At 39.7% G+C, this 19293-nt stretch overlaps 1 protein-coding gene across 1 annotated transcript in view; it reads left to right on the top strand.

Moving 5' to 3' along the window:
• usp54b (ubiquitin specific peptidase 54b) overlaps window positions 1-19293 on the top strand; it is a 141738-nt gene that overhangs the window by 100637 nt on the left and 21808 nt on the right. The window contains exons 6-14 of the mRNA XM_016234699.1: window positions 1556-1738; window positions 3994-4140; window positions 5187-5336; window positions 5428-5599; window positions 6883-7059; window positions 7196-7811; window positions 8965-9092; window positions 9221-9379; window positions 11338-11457. Coding sequence (XP_016090185.1) covers window positions 1556-1738; window positions 3994-4140; window positions 5187-5336; window positions 5428-5599; window positions 6883-7059; window positions 7196-7811; window positions 8965-9092; window positions 9221-9379; window positions 11338-11457 — 1852 coding nt within the window. The remainder of the gene's footprint in view (window positions 1-1555; window positions 1739-3993; window positions 4141-5186; window positions 5337-5427; window positions 5600-6882; window positions 7060-7195; window positions 7812-8964; window positions 9093-9220; window positions 9380-11337; window positions 11458-19293) is intronic.

Below are 19293 nucleotides of genomic sequence, written 5' to 3'. Positions count from 1 at the left end.
TCCCCTTCTTCGCTCACACACACACACACACACACACACACACACACACACACACACACACACACACACACTCACTCCGCAAATCATGTGCTTTGCCACGTGGCCGTGTGGCAGTAAATGATAGTACAGTGTGTTCCTTCACTCCTGGATGCATGTACCCCTGTACAGCTTTGAATTCTCACACAACGGTTTTCATATGAACACACACTCTCAAACTCACACCAGAAAACAAAGACTACGCAATATGCTCAAAATCCTAACTCTGTGTTTTTCATCCAGAAACAAAGCTGCTAAACCAAACTCGCACATACCATGGAAACAATGGAACTCATTGCATTTATTTATTTCTCTCTTTTATGAAACAGAGGCTTACATTTATCATTCTGATAGAACTGATTTACAATCCTACACCATAAACTACACATCTACCTACGCATGGCACATTTGGGATTCCAATGAAATGCACATCCAAATGAAATGCATGTTAAACTTATCATATAAATAATTTTATTCAAGGTTTGTTTATTCAGTTGTTTGCCTGGTCGCATTTATATAGAACTCTATTGCAGTGCAAATTACACCATACTTTTGAATCTTCCATGAGCATAAATAGATAACTAATTTAATAGAAACCTGAATATATAAAGCTGTAATGCCAAACAACACTGCAACTTTTTAATAGTTATATCAACACACATATAACATAAAGTGGTTTAGACACTAGAATCGATCAGAAATTTGCAGTAGCATCATGCAATTCATAAATTGACAATTTTTGTGCAAATCGTTCGCATTACCATCATATGTCACCCAGCGAATGATAATGCATGTGATACTGTAGATTATATAGATGGATGGATATGCAGGAAACATGCCAGAAAGGAAAAAAGATGATGCCATCAACTCTCTTGCATCATTATCAATGTGTTGAATATGATGAGTGGTAATCTGAGATCATAAACACTGCATGCTAAACAATGTGAAGTGTGATTCAAGGTCAAAGTGGCTATTTCAGTACATTAACTGCTTACTTGCAAAAAGAGCCATACGTTTAACATGATGAAAAAGAACATAATTTTTTTTTCAGTATGACCATCATTTTCAAGTAAAGCACACTGAATAATGCTGAAAGTAAGACAGCGAGAGAAAGGGTAGACCTGTCTGTCTGATGTAAATTAGTGTCTGCATATAGGTTGTATTTAGCCCTCAAGGGACTGTCTCGGCACATTTCCTCCATGCAGACATGCTGACAGACGCTTCATGTGTGCAGATATGCTGCATGTCAAATGGATGCTATCACGCTCAGCTTAAGGAAACATTAGCCAGTAAAGTACACTGATTTCTGCACAGGCCTGCGGCTTCTGTCCTGATGGAGACCATGTGGAGATGGAACAGAGAATGAGTGCTGCTACATTAGTTTCTGATGTCTTCTAGGGAATAGTGATCTACGGACGATATATAACATCTGCGTAGACTAAAGTTTTTGGGCAGTTGAAAAAATGTAACACTGAGCGGTATTATACTTTTAATTATGGTTCAGCATTGTTGTATGTAGAGTTGTGTGTATTTCCTGTCAGTGGTGTTAACACTGGTGCTTGAGGACACGTCTGTCTCTTATTCCCTCTGCTGCAGTAACCAAGCTGTGCGAATGCTGGAATGTAAGGAGAAGCCCACACCTGACATGTTTGGAGAGCTTCTTCGCAACGCCAGCACCATGGGTGACCTGCGAAACTGTCCGGTGAGTACATGCATGCATACACGTCTAACTGCTGTTTTTTTCTAACTTAACGTTTTTCATGCTTCTCAATAAAATTTTCATATCTGTTTTTTTTAGATAGTTTAATGTGTAAAGAATTTGAGTAATAGCTCAATGTGCCACCTACAAATCAGTGTCCGATGCTTGAGAAGGAGGCTACAGCTTTATGACTGTAGGGACTCTGAACATGTGGGTGATTTCATTGCCAATTCAAGGGACCGGAATGTCTGCGGCTGACCAGAGAAATGTTGAGAGGCGTACGGTTTTTTTTCCTCATGAGAAAATGAAGACAATGTGTTAAGAAAACAAGACAGAAAAAAGGACCTCTTAATGCTTGATTTTTTAATGAATTTTAATTATTAAATGAAATTAATTTATTTTGTGAGAATAAAGACACTGTGGAGTGAAACAAGAGACATGAAACAAGCATATGGAGGACTAGGAGTAACACTTAAAATAAAATGAAGAAATAATAAATGTCTTAGATGCTTTTCTTTGTTGTTTTGTCAAATGCTTTTCTTTATCCATTTCTAAGCTGAGTAAAAAAAAAAAGTAATTGGACGGTTCTCTTGTTGGGGTAACCAGTTTTGACTCAAAAATACAATTTAAATTGCATAAAAAAATCATTTACTATTTTGTTGTATTTAATTACATTTTAAAACATTAATTAAATAAACAATTTTAAATATGTCAATTTATTTGTCAGTTTATAAGTGATTCATTTATCTCCATTTTATGTTGAATTAATAAATTCATATCTTTTACTAAGTGTCACTCCTAGTCCTCCACACATATCGGATGTCTGAAATATACAGTTTAGTTGATTGGTTTGGCCAATCAGGATCAAGTATTCCATAAAGTGTAATTCCACTTGATCTTCACCCAAGTGATTCAATACAAACCCTTTTTCAAGCCACCCAGATACTCATTTAAGCTCTGCTGTTCACGTGGAAGCATAAAGACCTTCTGTTCTTTCCCCGAGAGAGTGTTTTGCTCACTGCTCCTCTCCTCTATACAGACGACAGACCCACAACACACACACGCACACACACACACAGGTTTGTTTTTATGGTTTATGGGGACTCTCCACAGGCGTAATGGCTTTTATACTGTACAAACCGTATTTTCTATTGCCCTACACCAACCCTACCCCTAAACCTACCCCTCACAGGAAACTTTCTGCATTTTTAGATTTTCAAAAAAATTTATAAGCCTTTTGAATTACGGGGACACTGAAAATGTCCTCATAAATCACCTTCTCGTTGTAATACCTATGTCATACCCATGTTATTATACAAATTTGTGTCCTCATAAACCACATAAACATGCACACACACACACACAGACACAGTCCTACACTATTACACACCAGCTGCCGATCAGCTCTTACCACACACTGTGCACCCTCACCCCGCCAAAGGAGGCGGATGATTTCATCAACCCAAACATGCTCCAGCATCATTCAGCGTGCTTACGGAGAAACCCATGTCAGCTCTTTACAGTCTGCTCCGTACCAAATCAGTGAAATTAGTCAAAATTCAGTCGAGCTGAAATCCATGCTTTCATTTCCAGTGATTTTCCATTTGTCGATTCCCTGAAATGGCTTTATTGAAATGCAGCTGAGATCGGTAGTCTGTAACGTCACTGCTCTTTAGAAGCTTAGTTGTCTGGCCCTGAAAGCATGTGTTTGTCTGGATTCCCAGCACTTGGCAGGACAGACTGCGGAGCTGAGGCTAACAATGATCTCTAATGGGACACTGTGTGTCTGTCCCAAAAGCTCAGCAGTGCTGCCGCTGTTGGCTGTTCATTGGCTGCCTCGCTTGTGTGTGTTTGTCTGTGATGGAGCGACTGAGGCGGAGAGAGAGAGGCTGGTTCTGAGAACTGGGCTCTTTGTCTAATCCCTTCCTGCCCAGGTCTGATGCCAGCCTGTTTGCCACCCCGCTGCCCGCTCCACAAAGGCAGTGCCCAGCTAGGTTTTTGTACATTGAGGGAAGGGGTCAGGCTGGCAGTGGTGCTTGTCGCCAGAGCCTGTTTCCGTATACCGCTGCCAAAGAGCTCGACAGAGGGCGGTGACTCAAAGAGCACAGCTAGAACATTGGGTGCCGAACATAAGGCCCTGCTGGACCATGTTGCCCTGTTTGAAGCGTTCCTTTAATCTCTCCTTCACCTTTTCTCTCTCTCGCACACACATGCACATGTGATCTAGATGCCCTCTTTTTTTTGCCTCATCGTTTCAGAGTAACTGTGGTGAGATGTTACGGATTCGGCGGGTTCTGATGAACTGCCCGGAGATCATCAGCATCGGCCTGGTGTGGGACTCAGATCACTCTGATCTAGCCGAAGACGTCATCCACAGCCTGGGCACGTGCCTGCGATTGGGTGATGTAAGACTCTTGCATGCACGGACAACACACTATCATTGTTCCTTTTTGTCACCACTTCAACGCAATAACCTTGAGCTTCCAGCTCCCTCTCTCTTATGCACAGTTCAGGACAAGAGGAGGAAACACAGTGTACTCTTTGTCACATTCAATATCTCTGTGGCCCCACTGTTACAGCATTCTCACATCAACTTCATGGCAGGGTTGTGTGCCATTCTGTGTTAAACAGAATGCAAAACTTGAATTTAAGTGCATAAAAAATAGAATGAAATTCAAAGAGACTAATATAACAAGTGTTTTCATGCACACAGCATATGGAATAATGGCTGGCTAAAACTCAGCTTTTCCATCACAGGATAAAATACTTTTTAAAATATATTCATGTAGTTGGAATCATATTTCACAATATTATAGTTTTACTAAATTTTTCATCAAATAAATGCAGGCTTGGTGAGATTAAGAGAATAAGTGATAATACTAATAATAAACTATGATTATTATAATATTTGTTGATGTTAATATTATATTTGTTACATTTTTATTCATGTTATCAGTCAAAACACTTAGTTTACCAAAATGTTATTATTTATTCCGTATGTTATGTAGTAAATAAATTAAAATTTTGATGTGACTGTTTGTTTAATTTTATAAAATTGCATTTTGTATCTTATGGCATAATTGAAATCTATTTGGATACCTGTCTTTTGAACTTAAATGAATATTTATCAGGAAATAAATGGGCATAATTTGCCAAAATTAATGATATAATTGTTTTATTGCTAAAATAATGAAATTGTTCTGTTGTGTTTTAAAAAAAAATTGCAATTCAGTGAAATCCTCCTGTCACTGCAATTCAAATTACATCAATTACGTCTAATTCAACATCCTGTGTATGTGTGACCAATTCCATTCAAATTCACACTCATGACTTGAAAGAGAGACAATTCTTTAATACATTTTTAACCCTTTTTGAAGGGACCTTGTTTAGAGATACTCTAAATCTGATTGGTCCTCATGGACAATTCTCTCTTTATGTGCCCGCCCTCCAGCTGTTCTACCGTGTGACAGATGAGAGGGCCAAACAATCGGAGCTTTACCTTGTGGGCATGGTTTGCTACTACGGCAAGCATTACTCCACCTTCTTCTTCCAGACCAAGATACGCAAGTGGATGTACTTTGATGACGCACATGTGAAGGAGGTAATAACGTGTCTGTCTCTTGCACCTGATTCTAGAGTTTCTAATTGTGAATGGAGTGTGCGGTTAAGTCTGAATGTACCAAACCTCACAGATCGGACCTAAGTGGAAGGATGTGGTGTCGAGATGTATAAAAGGCCACTACCAGCCACTTCTGCTGCTGTACGCTGACCCCCGAGGGACGCCCGTGTCATCGCAAGACATGCTGGCAGCGCAGCTGGACCTGCACCACAGTAGCAAGGCCGGCTATGACAGCGAAGACTCCGGTGAGACTAAGAGGAAGTGAGAGGCAGAACGGAGAGGTAGAGGGTTAAACAAAAAAGAAACAATACTACTTATCATCGCTTATTCTTAGAATCAGATGAAGGAATAGTTCAATTAAAAATGAAAATATAGTCAATCCAAATCCATATAAAACATGAAATAACAAAGGGCTAATTTTAAAGATTGTGATTGGTCTTTTCCATTAATTTAGATTTGAATGGGTACTAAAGTTTTCAAGCATGAAAATGAGTCCAAAACATCATAAAAGTGGTCAAAACAGCGCTAAAACATACAGTAGATTTTTTTCAACAGAAAAAACTGTTTAGTTTATTTAACTGTCCTTGGTGCATTCATGAGAGATCTAGCGATGTCTGAATAATTCTTTTGAATCAGATCTTTTCACTGAATCAGATGATCTTGTTCATTCATGCAATGGCCTGATCTGGTTACAAGGTTCACAACTGAGTCACCTAGCCTCACAGCAATTCTTGAGTTAACGGTTCACTGGAGAGGAAGATTTTCAGTAAATAAAAACAAAACATTCTGTATCTCACACAGTGCTATAATATGACTTTAAAACAGTGGTTCTCAACCTTTTTAACTCCATTGTCCACTGAAGGCCCTATGACTTTTCCAGTTTTTCATGATTTTGCTCATTAGGATTAAGGATGAGGATTTTCAAAAGTATTGTTTATTCACAATTTCTACATGATAAAATATTTTAAAACTTGGCATGCATACAAAAGTGTATATTTATTTTAAAAATGCCCATAGAGCTTTATGATTTTATTAGTTTTCATGACTTTTCCAGGTCTAGATATAACACTTTTAAAAATTAGGCCTCATACAGTATATCCAGGTTTTAATTCAAAGGGGGTGAATTAAAGTAAGAAATATTTCAATTTTTACTTGCTTTTCTGTATATTAATGCTTGTTTTGTCCTATTCTTAATCATTTCAGGTCACGTAATCATTTTATTTTAGGGTCCTTTGGAAGTTCGCTGAGGCCCCCTAGTGGGCCCCAGCCCCCTGGTTGAGAACCATTGATTTAAAAAAAAAAAAACAATATAGTGGAGTTTTTACTTTCATTTTTTAATTCTGAAAGCTTTAGTCCACATTCATTGTGATTGCATTCATTTTGAATGTAGGTTTGGAATGACATGAGGATTTTAATTTTTGGGTGAACTATCCCTTTAAAATCTGACTTTTGAGCAGTTGCAGCTGGATAGCTGAAGCTAACTTTCTCTATTTCTAAATGCCCTCTCTGCTGTTGTTGTCGTCGTCAGGGAGGGAGCCCTCAATTGCAAGTGACACACGCACAGACTCTTCCACAGACAGCTACAGCTACAAGCACTCTCGATCACACCATGAGTCCATGGCCTCCCATTTCTCTTCTGACTCTCAGGGAACAGTGGTGTGTAATCAGGACAGCAGCGGTTCCCAGAACAGCATGGACACTGCAGGTACTTTAACAAACACACACACTCTCTAATATAAATTCCACTGGTAAACGCGTCATGCTGAATCAAACTGAGAAGGCACATGTCCTATCAAATTTACTACTTAAAACTTTTATAAATGTGATTTATTTTTTTTCAGGGGAGGTTCTTAAAGACCAGGCCACTCCCCTTTGTACGCCAAGGCCCTCTTCTACTGGCCATCTGCAGGACTATAAAGAGACTGTGAATATGATCCACAGCAGACCCCTCTCATCCTCCTCTAGCTCAGGGGTGGGCGGCTCGGAGGCTGGGGCGCGGGCGAGAGATTGGGAAGACGAGAGTACCAGCAGCGAGTCCAAGTCCAGCTCCAGTGGAGGGCGCTATCGGCCCACATGGAGACCCAGAAGAGAAGCCCTGAACATTGACAGTATCTTCAGCCGGGAAAAGCAACGGCCAGCCGGCTACGCCACGCTTGGACCTTCCCCGCTGCTGGAAGACCTGATGTCACCAGGGCACAGTGAGCTGGTCACAGGGGCTGCGGCGGAGGGGTCAAGCATTGCAGCAGCAGAGATGGGGGGCATGACTGATGGCTCAGGGGGCGTGCCAGAAACGGAAGTGGAGCATCTACCGATCCCGCCACCTTTAAGAGGTGTGGAACAGCAGCCTCGGCTGATCCAGAGGATGGAGAGTGGCTACGAAAGTAGTGAGAGGAACAGCAACAGCCCCATCAGCATGGACATGCCCCTCAGCGACAACCCAAGCACCAGTGCTCACAGGTAACACAGCAACTTGGCCAAAACGAACTAACCTATATATCGGGTGTGCAGTCCGTATAAGCTGTGAATGCTCTGTGTACCCAAGCCATTTGAGATAATGAGTGTGGGGACTGGCTGTTTAATATTAACATTACTGTAAAATCCCTTGTCAAGTAATGTGTAATATGAAGCTCACATGTATGTAATGGTCTGGGATTTGTTTATTTATCAAACCAATTTTCTGTAAATCTGTGCCAGTTACGGAGGGATTCAGGTGAGCGGATCCACAACAGCTTTGGCGCCTATGCTCTGTTACTATGAATCATCATTATTGTTCTGTGTTCTCATTGGTTTGTTGGCATGTGGGTGATTTCATGCGCAAGAAATACTGTCCAAGCAGAAAAATGTTTTGTTGCTGCCAGATCTCGATTACCAAAAATCACACTGTATTTGAAGCAAAACTAACTTGACTAAATTTTCAAATCACAATTTAAAATATTTTAATTTAATAATATTTCACAATATTACAGTTTTTAATTAGTTTTTGAACAAATAGTAAATGCAGCCTTGGTGAGAGACTTCTTTTAAAATACATTTAAAAAAATTACTGAACAATAGTTTTGATGGCAGTAAGAAATGAAAATCGATTATATTTTTAAAAAAATGATGAAACCAGACTGTTTGTATATTTATATATCAGTTCCTGCTACAAATGCATCTTAATCAAATTATATTTCAGTTTTAAATTATTTTAATTGAATGATTTGATTAACTTTTTTTTGGTGGGCATAATGTGTCATGAAATGCATTACGTTGATGAATAATATACCTCAAATACCTGCTGCATCATGTTTGATATTTTCAACACTATATTTCTTTAAATAATGTATGAAATATGAAGCAGAAATAAGCAAGCATCACCCAGACCTGCTTCATATACTGTATGACTATACAACAAATCTATTTCATAGATTGTTTCTGATGGTGTTAATATTCACAGTGTTGGTTAATTGAAAAATGCCAACAAAACTGTATTGAATATATCATAAATATCTGTCCTGGCTTGTACCATAAGCCTTAAAGTTGTAGTATGCGCAGACAAATTTACCACAGAGACATTGAGAATCACTCTCATGATGACTGAGTGAATGACATATGCTCTTCTCCGCCTCAGGGACAGCGGCAGTAAGAGACCTGTGACTTCAGGGCCCTCCTGGCGCACAGTGCCCAAGTCCAAAAGCAGCAGTGCCATCCTGCAAGACCTCAAATCGCCCACCTGGAGCAGCAGTCCACTGAGTTTGGGTGAGTCACCACCGGTCTTTGCCTATGTGCATTAACCCACTATTGCTACAGTACAAGGTGTTCATTTCAAGTGTTTAACTAGGATATGAGTATTACTATTACTTATTTATGTCTTTGTGTATGTGCAGGAGAGGGGCGCAGCGAGCTGGATGAATTGCAAGAGGAAGTTGCTCGCAGGGCCAGGCAGCAGGAGCTCCAGAGGAAGAAGGAGAAGGAGAGAGAAGCAGCGCAGGGCTTCAACCCCAGACCCAGCAAGTTCATGGACCTGGACGAACTTCAGCACCAGGGTAAATGCCACACAGGGCCAAACAGCAGAAACCAAATGAAAGGAGCTAGAATTTGTGTTTAAAGAGAAAATCCCTTCTAATCCCTTCTACAAAAACCAGCTTAAACCAGCCTAAAGTGGTTAGCTGGTTTCTCAGCCTTGCTAATCTGGTTAGGCTGGTATGTTTTGATGGCTTTCTAGGGATGTACAATGAATCAATAACATATAGATCATCTATTGAAGTTAGACATTTTAAAATTTTTGTTTTTGTTTTTATGGCTGGCTATACTGCTTACATCGGTCTGTTTTAATGGGTCTAAGGTGGTTTTGTCCAGTTTTCACCGACCAGCTAAACCAACTTAACACCAGGTTGGCTATGCAGGGAGACCAGCTAGATCAATTTAAGGCCATCTGGGAGACCAGCAAACCACTTTAGGCTGGTTTCCAGGGATGCCCACTACATCAGTAACATATTGGATATTGATTGATATTAGACATTTTTCATTGATTTTTTTATGGCTGGCTAAGCTTTTTAAGCTGGTCTGATTTGATGCTTCTAGGGGGCTTTACATACTTTTCACCTGACCTGGCCGACCAACCAGCTAAACCAAATTAACACCAGCTTGGCCATGCTGGAAGATCAGCTAGACCAATTTAAGATCAACAAACCAGTTTAAGACCAGCTAAGACCAGCAGATGACTTCAGGTTTGTTTTTAAGGATGCACAATTGTTATTATTATCGGTACCATATTGGTTATTGGTTGATATTAGAGATTTTTGAATAGCTTTTTTTCTGATGGCTTTCTATGCTGTTTAGGCTGGTCTGATTTTAAGGGATAGTTTACCCAAAAATGAAAATTACCCCATGAATTACTCTCAAGCCATCCTAGGTGTATATGACTTTATTCTTTCAGACGAATACAATCAGAGTTATATAAAAAAAATGTCCTGGCTCTTTCAAGCTTTATAATGGGGGGAAAGGGGGGAATGGGGGGTCCTACATCATCCGCTGGAATGCCACTTTCTCATAAACGCGAGTATGAGAGCTAGCGGAAGCTAGAGATTGCGGTTTATAAAGTTTTAAATATGGATATTTTTCTTACACAAACGCTTCGCTTCGCTTCAGAAGGCTTTTATTAACCCCCCTGGAGCTGTGTGGACTACTTTTTATAATGGATGGATGTACTTTTTGGGCTTCAAAACCTTGAACCCCATTCACTGCCATTATAAAGCTTGGAAGAGCCAGGATAATAAACAATTTTAACCTAACACTGATTGTATTTGTCTGAAAGAAGAAAGTCATATACACCTAGGACGGCTTGAGGGTGAGTAAATAAATAATTTTTGGGTGAATTATCCCTTTAATGCTTCTGGGGTGGTAGTTTACATACTTTTGACCTGATCAGGCCGACCGATCAGCTAAACCAACTTAAAACCAACTTGGCCATATACTGGGAGACCAGCAAACCAGTTTAAACCAGCAAAGGCCAGCAAACCTATTTGGGCTAGTTCAAACCTTTTTTTTCCAGCAGGGATAGTTTGGAAGTAAAAGTTTACTCTTTCCTGTCTTCTCAACTCTAATGAAATGTCTCATGATCTTTAAAAAATAAAAATAATTTAAATATCATTGTAACACCATGAATTATAATATAACTCTTGTAGATGGGAGCCATAGCATCAAAAACATATTGTGTGTATAGTGCCTATACACTCAAATCTTACATTTTAATCTTGAATCAGAGTTCCCCCTAGTCAGCGTGCATGATGTGTTTACAAACATGTCAAATTGTGTTTGAGTTGTGTTGGTGGCAGTCATCAGACTGTGTGTGCTTGTGTGTCAGTGGACGTCTCCATTCCTGGTAAGCCGTGTAAACGTTGTGAGTGGCGTGTTCCCGGGAACACACGGGGGCTCCTGTGAGCAGTGTTTGTGCGTGTATGAGCGTGTTCTCAGAAGCCTGGCCTTGGTGTGTTAATTGCAGGGAAGGGGGGCAGTTTTGAGCACTGCCTGGCGGAGGCTGACTCTCTCTTAGAGCAGTCACTGCGTCTGGAGCAAGCTGGGGATACAGCTACAGCCCTGGCGCTCTCCCACCATGCTGTGTGTAAGTAATTCTAACCTGCCTCTGCTTGCTACGCCCAACTCCTCCACTCTCCACTTGGGTAACCGTCACTTACCCAATATATGCACTTTCTAGGTTTATTTGGTAAGAATGCAGCTCCCAAAAACATTCATGTCCTCGCACCATAACACAAACCCACCAGTAATACCCCAACACTGCCTTCCCTTCCTGCAGCACCCTGTGTGTGTTTGCTTCTATTTGTCTCTCTGTGTGCTATTCTCTGTTTATGTGCGTGGCATATTATTTTTCATTATCCTGTCTTTGTTTAGTCTAGGGATGCACAGTATATCAGTACTACATTGGTTATTTGTTGATATTAGAGATTTTATTTTTTTTTTCCAATAGAAATTGGATATTTTTCTGTGCATGCTATTTTCACTTATTTCAGCATTTTTGTATATGATCCCTAGCAAAAAAGTTATATATTTAAAATACATTTATTTCATACTAAGTATAGTTCAAATCTATTATTTACTGGTATATCGCTCAAGACTTATTGATATAAAAAGTATAATTAAACTTTATTTGAAGTACTACTTGTGCACAATGCACATTTCTTAATATTAAGCCTAAAATGTGTTTTAATGATACTATGGATGAGGATTGTATGATCTTTAGCACTTTAAATAGATATTTTAAGATATTTAAAGTGTACCTTAAGTATACTTGCAGTAGTTCCACTTTAGCACAATCAAAGTATATCTTCAGTTGAACTTCAGAACTACTTCCGCACAACTGAAGTGCATTAAGCACAAAATTTGTTCTTTCATTTTAGCAGACTTTAATTATACCAGTGCAGTGTACTAAAAGTAAAATTGCAGGTTTTTTTATTAAGTACATAAATATGTAAATGTACTGTATTTGTAGTATACTTAGAATAAAATACGTAAATGTATTTCAAATACATTTTAGTATATTTATTTTTCACTCGGTTTTGTCATTTAAAAACACTAATGAATTATTAACACTGCTAATTGTAATCTTTAACAAATCTCAAAATAAATATCCATTTTATACTGTATATTTCAATGTTTTGATGCCTAAATTAACTTTGTATTTAAAGCTTTAATTTAGTACCTAGTGTTTTTTTTTTTTTTTTAATGATTTAGAAAAAATAGTATGAAATTTGAGGTATTGATAACATGGAAATAATATTGAGCCTATTTTAATGTATTTTATTTATTTTTTATTGTTTACTTTTTATTTTAATAATTTTATTTTTACCGTTTATATTTCTTTATTTTAATGTAATATTCCGTGCATCCCTGTTTCTGTTCACTTAGTTCTGTGATCAGAGTCACCATTTGCACAGATTTTCACAATCTGATTGGATGACTGGGCATGTGGCTCTGCCTGTTGATTGTTAATACCGCCGATAGTGGCGTGCTATTGAAAAGCACTTGACTTTGGCCATTTGAGAGCCCTGATCTGTGCCAGACAGAGGCTGGAACCATTTTAATCCTTTTTTTTAAACATTTTATTCTGTGTGTGAGCCCTCCATTTGGAACACCATTTGAATGGGCCTCACCCACAGCCACACGCAAACTTAAATCCATTCTGGATTCACCGTCATAACATTCCCAACCTCTATAAATCCCTTTTGGTGGAAGGATTGGATTGTGATTGTGCTGAGCCGTCATGTGAGGATACTGCCGTGCAATCCTGTCTAAATCTCTCAGCACTCTCCAAATTAAAACAAAAAAGGTGACTGTGTATCTCATGCTTACCTGTAACAACAGCATTTTTGTCCGAAGCGCTGGCATACCTACTTGAATGATTAATGAGTGGAGAAAAATTTCAGCCATGCAAAACTCTCCACAAAGCTATTTATACCTATCCAGGTCGGCAAACCCTCCATCTCTGTCTCGCTTTGCTCACGGTATGCGTGTATATGTGTGTGCATGTCTGTATATGTGAGGCGCAGCACTAATATATGTAAAGGGAAGACAGCTTTTGTAAATATTTCCACTCTTCAGATCCCCACAGACCTTTCACTGTCTCGTCGAGACAGATTCAATTTGGCCCAACGCACATACAGGCCTCTAAGTTCCAGTGGCAGCCTATAAGGTCATGCCTTCACTATATAGAAGAATAGTTTCCTGTTCCTCTGGCCAAACTCCAGCAATCCCAGTACACCACCCGCCCCTGTTGAGGAGAAGGGGCCAGTGCCCAGAAGAGCCCCCATATGGCAACCCCTGTGTGCATCTTCCCAGCCCTGCACCAAATTGACCCCTCCAGTTGCTGCCCGTCATTGGTCCTCTTGGAGCCTAGACCGTCCTGATGCTGTTGTCAGCCCCTATGACACACCTCCTGATCAGAACCAGCAGACAGGACCTGCCCTCTCTCAACACACACCTGGAAGACACCTTGCTCCTCACAGTCCCATGAGCACCAGGAAGAAGAACATCCCTAAGTACTCAAATTTCCAGAGCATGGAGTTGGAACCCACAGAGGCCGAGGACCAGGAACTCTCTGAATTGGACTCACTTTACCAGTCTAGTCTGCAGGCTGGCCCGGGTCCTGGCCGAGCCCTGTGTGGTACCAGCTCACCTGCTGTTTTGAGACCAGGTAAATTAACATCTTAAATTGCCTCACACTAAGTGAGTTTACATGCACTTTAAAAGTTCTGTCTCTGCCAGACTACAGTTGCGGTCACATGTACTGTACCATTGTTTGGCCACTTTTCACAGGCAAAATGTAGTAATTTCAATAGGAACCATGCAATCGGGAATTTTGCATGAAGGTAAAATATTTCCCCACTTAGGTTTCACATTGGTTTCAAGACGGTCATGTGAATCCCCTGGCATCAAGATGCACACAGTGGCGTAGCGGACAGGCACGCACTGTGAGGGGGCCACCGCGTTAACCTCTCCGTGCTGGGGTGCGTCAAAAGACGATGATCATGTATCGACGATAGCCAGAGATATTGTCAAAAGCATCAAATATTGGCAAATTTAAGAGCATTTGGCATTTCCAGCTAATGTAGGCCTGTTACATTCTTATTTATTATTAGGTTACTTTTATTATTAAATTAATATTACAATTAATTTCCCCCGCAATAATTTCATAGCGCATTACCGTATAACTGATGCACTGTGAGGATAATAAAAGATCCAGCTATTAGCTTACTCCTCATTGAAAATGATTTTAAAAAGGTCTTTCAAAACAGGTTTATTACACAATGAATTATAGGCCTACAATTAAAACTATTAAAGGCACAATATGTAAGATTTTTTTTATTAAAATATCCAAAAATCACTAGAACAGTGTTATGTATTTTGCTGACTTGTGTACTTACATTATCCCGAATGTTTTGAAGAATGTTTAAATCCAGAGAAATAGCCATTTTAAATAGTGGCTCGTCCCTGGTCATTGCGTCGCCTGCCAATCACATCATACACCCTCGATTTCTGGTTTTGTTTTCTAGAAAACATGTAAACACCAAAGACGCTTTGATATGTTATGCATTTTATTACACAGTTGACAACTGCACAGAGTAGCATTATAACAGAACTTTCAAATGTCTCTAGTATGACAAAACAGCGATGCTTTACCCCACATACGCACGACCTGAAGGAGCAGAAACGGTCGACTGTGGCATAATAAAAGCTCAGCTGCTTTCGAGCCATGTGTCACGCTCGTTCAGTGGCCTCGTTTCGCTTCGACGGCTCTGCTTAATACTACGACATTAATAAATCTTTTAATACATTAGCTCATCCATGAACATGATTTCTGCCCGAGTCCCGTCAGATTGCATCGGCTGTGGGGATGAAGACCACAACTCCCATGATTCCACACTCAGTCACGGCGTCATCAAGCTACGCCTTTGTTTCTTTGGGTGCGTCTCAATCAGCTCCCTTGTTCAGTAGTCAGGGCACTGATCAGGGAGTCGGCCATTTTAAGGGCTGTCTCAATCGCAAAATCCTTCCAGTGCACTGGAACGTTCACTCCCTGAAAAATCCCACAGTGCACCACAAAAAACTAGGGAGCATCGGTGCTCACTATGCTCCCTTACCGGAAACAACATTACATTTCTTAAGCGTGAAACATAAACCACACAAGTCAATGCGATAAATATAATGACACGCGATAGAAGATTTTAAAAGACAGACTGTTTTTTTTGTATATTTCAACATAAACACATCGCTAGACAGGTGATGAACACATCTACTTATCATAATATTCGGCTGAAATGTTGTAAGAACATGCAACAGAACGATGTGTTTAAAGAGAATAAAAAATAATATAATAATTAGATTGGTCCTGCCTGTTGTTTATTAATTCCAGTGATGACGTTCTACTATGTTGTCCATTGACGCTGTACATAATCATGTCGCTGGAATTCAAGTGATCACTGTCCCAACGTGCAGTGAGTCAGGGCGGCGTCATCAAGCTACGCCTTTGTTTCTTTGGGTGCGTCTCAATCAGCTCCCTTGTTCAGTAGTCAGGGCACTGATCAGGGAGTCGGCCATTTTAAGGGCTGTCTCAATCGCAAAATCCTTCCAGTGCACTGGAACGTTCACTCCCTGAAAAATCCCACAGTGCACCACAAAAAACTAGGGAGCATCGGCGCTCACTATGCTCCCTTACCGGAAACAACATTACATTTCTTAAGCGTGAAACATAAACCACACAAGTCAATGCGATAAATATAATGACACGCGATAGAACATTTTAAAAGACAGACTGTTTTTTTAGTATATTTCAACATAAACACATCGCTAGACAGGTGATGAACACATCTACTTATCATAATATTCGGCTGAAATGTTGTAAGAACATGCAACAGAACGATGTGTTTAAAGAGAATAAAAAATAATATAATAATTAGATTGGTCCTGCCTGTTGTTTATTAATTCCAGTGATGACGTTCTACTATGTTGTCCATTGACGCTGTACATAATCATGTCGCTGGAATTCAAGTGATCACTGTCCCAACGTGCAGTGAGTCAGGGAACTTACCAGTGACCGAATTTGTGTACACGATCTACTGATTCATGAGATCGGGAGCTAGGGAGCTGATTGAGACGCACCTATCTTTTTGAATATGCACCCTCTATCGGCGAAAACTTACATATTGTGCCTTTAACACTGCAGTCATCAATGAAAATTAAGAGCGGCTTTATTTCAAGCACCGACTTACAAAAACATCCCTTTTAACACAAAATGCGTTTCTTTCTTCTCATTTTTTTCCCACTATGTTCGGGCCACAAGAGATATATTAAGGGAGTAAATTTAAAACGGTTATATATATGAAGTATATGAAGCATATGAAGTAGATTTGTCTCTCGTCGTCTCTGAGAGAATATGTGCCATTAATATAGCATCAGATGCTGAAAGGTCCATCGGTTTTTACGTTCACTTTCTGGTGAATTGACTGAGATTAAGACGTTCACCGGCATTACTTTTGTGCAAAGTTTGCACATTGCTTGTGTGATATCCATTGGCTTGCCTTCATGATTTATAACATAAATATTTACAATATTGCAACGTACCATTTTTGTAGCATAAACACCATCAAACCGAGAGAGATTTGGATCTTTCAATGTTTCTCAATCACGTTAAAACCTGAAGATGCCAGAGTTCCAGTCCCTGTGCAATTGATACTCAGCTGCCATTGGTTTTTCTGCGTTCAAGGGGAGAGGCTTATCAATAGGTCAATTAGGCTACAGTTGGCCTTGAAGTTGTATGCTTGCACCGAAATATGCATTTACGTATTGTCATGTAAACTTGGATAGACAGCTGAACACTGTAACTGTAAACACAAAAACATATCTATAAATATAAATATTGTAAAATGTTTTTGTTTATGATGCCCAATACAGTTAACAAATTGAACCATACACTGAGAAAATGTCATTGTTGTCAATCCTAATTTTCTCGGACAGTACTTCCTGCTGCACGAAAGCTGCTCACTGGAGTCGGACGCTCTCGGACCCCCACGGCTGAACTTGAGAGAACCGCTTATGGACCACCAGGTTGTTGCAGCCCTACTGGATATATGAACATGGTAAGATATGTGGTGCTTCCCTCCTTATATAGGTCTGATTGCAAAGCTCTCTCAATGATTTATTGTTCAAATTGGTATTGGCATTGGTATTTTCTTTCTCTGAATTTTTCATCGTGGAGTCTCATGCTATATCCTTCAGACTTGTCCACAAGTACCTAATATTATAATTTCGTCTATATGACAAGTAACTATGCACCCGTCTGCCGTTGCCAATGTCACTTCTAGTCTAGTTCACCCTGCAGAACTTGTATTGCAGACATTTCTGGATATTTAACCTGTTAAATGTCTCCCGGGCATCTGTTGGTATCTCAGATTGCTTTTTAAAAAAATCCACACAAAGCAATCGTCACTCACATGAACAAGCAATGATTTGCTTCTGATTTCAGGTTTTCATCAGTGATCTCCACTAATAGTCAGTGAGAGAAAAATCAGGGATAAAACTGTAGCATGTGGGCTTCATTAGATGTTACCCGCCATTAGTCTAAATAATCTAGGTTTTATTAACTTACTTTGCTTGTTTATTATTTGTTGGTTCTTTAATGAGGGATGGGTGTCTCTTTGTTTTTTTTTTGTTATGGCTGGTTTCTTTCCACATCATAGCTTGTTTTTCATACAGCGCACAATCTGTTAGCTCATGTTGATTTTGTTTGGGTGTTGTGTCTGGTTTCTGCCAGACTTAATTTTTTGCTGCAGTAACTCTTTGTTCTCTGTAGCCCCCGTCAGTGGCCCATCAAGAGCCTCAGTCAGGAGAGGAAGACCAGTATGATGCGGATCACCTGCGCCGTATTGCTCGCAGCCTGAGTGGAACGGTCATTGGCCGTCGCCAGAACCGTCTTGCCGTCTCCCGAAGCTTCGTAAGTATCCCACACATATCTCTCAATTACACTAAAAGTAACTCTTACTATCTTATTTAATCTAAGGAGCTAACTAATGGCTAATATATGAGTGAAATAGTGCAACTAGTGACTACTGACTTTCAAGAGTCTGCTAGAGGGGCCAAAGGAGGGGGGAAGAATGAGATATCTGCCCTAGAAACCTGATAAGAGCGCTGTCACCTATGCAGGAGAGTGCTAACACACAGCTACTGCCACTTCAGCCTGATCTGTGTGTGCTGCCTGTCCCTTGTCAATCACTGCTGATCTTTATGTCATTTGATGTACACTCTGCATTTACATCTACAGTTATTTTCATAGCAGATGCTGTCTATCAAAGCTATTTTGTGTGTATAGTGTGTTGTTTTGGCATTCATTCATTTTTAATATATAATGTATGCCAGAAATATATGAATGCATAACTGTATTGTCACATGACATCCACATGCACCGTTGCACACTCAACTACACATGCACAACTTCTCATTGTCTTACTGAATCATACTGCCATCCTGTGTCCACATGCTGTAGCTTCACTGCATTTGAAAAGAGGCCTGGTGTCTCATTTATAAAAACATGCATATAGTCATCTTCCCAAATGCATTTGTATGCACTTTAAAAATGTTCCCTAATCCTTCTCGGACATAAGTGAGAGTATATGAAAAAGGTAATGCAAACAAATTTGGTTACTAGATTTTAGTTTCTGGCCATACTATATATATACATATTTAATTCATTATCCTGTCAGTGATCCATTTTTATAAATTTTTCATTCATCCCATTTACATGCACATTATTTTTCAGACCATGTTCTCATTAAATCTTTTAAACTCATTAAACTCTGAAATGTGGTTTACCCACTCCAAAGAGTGTAAAGCTATTTGAGAGTTTCAAATAAATAGCAAATAAACAGCACTTTTTTGCACTATTCACCAG

This window comes from Sinocyclocheilus grahami, unplaced genomic scaffold (genome assembly GCF_001515645.1).
Source record: "Sinocyclocheilus grahami isolate Dianchi unplaced genomic scaffold, SAMN03320097.WGS_v1.1 scaffold457.1, whole genome shotgun sequence".
Taxonomy (NCBI): domain Eukaryota; kingdom Metazoa; phylum Chordata; class Actinopteri; order Cypriniformes; family Cyprinidae; genus Sinocyclocheilus; species Sinocyclocheilus grahami.
Note: the sequence above shows the minus strand (reverse complement) of the source record. Positions and strands in the feature narration are given on the sequence as shown.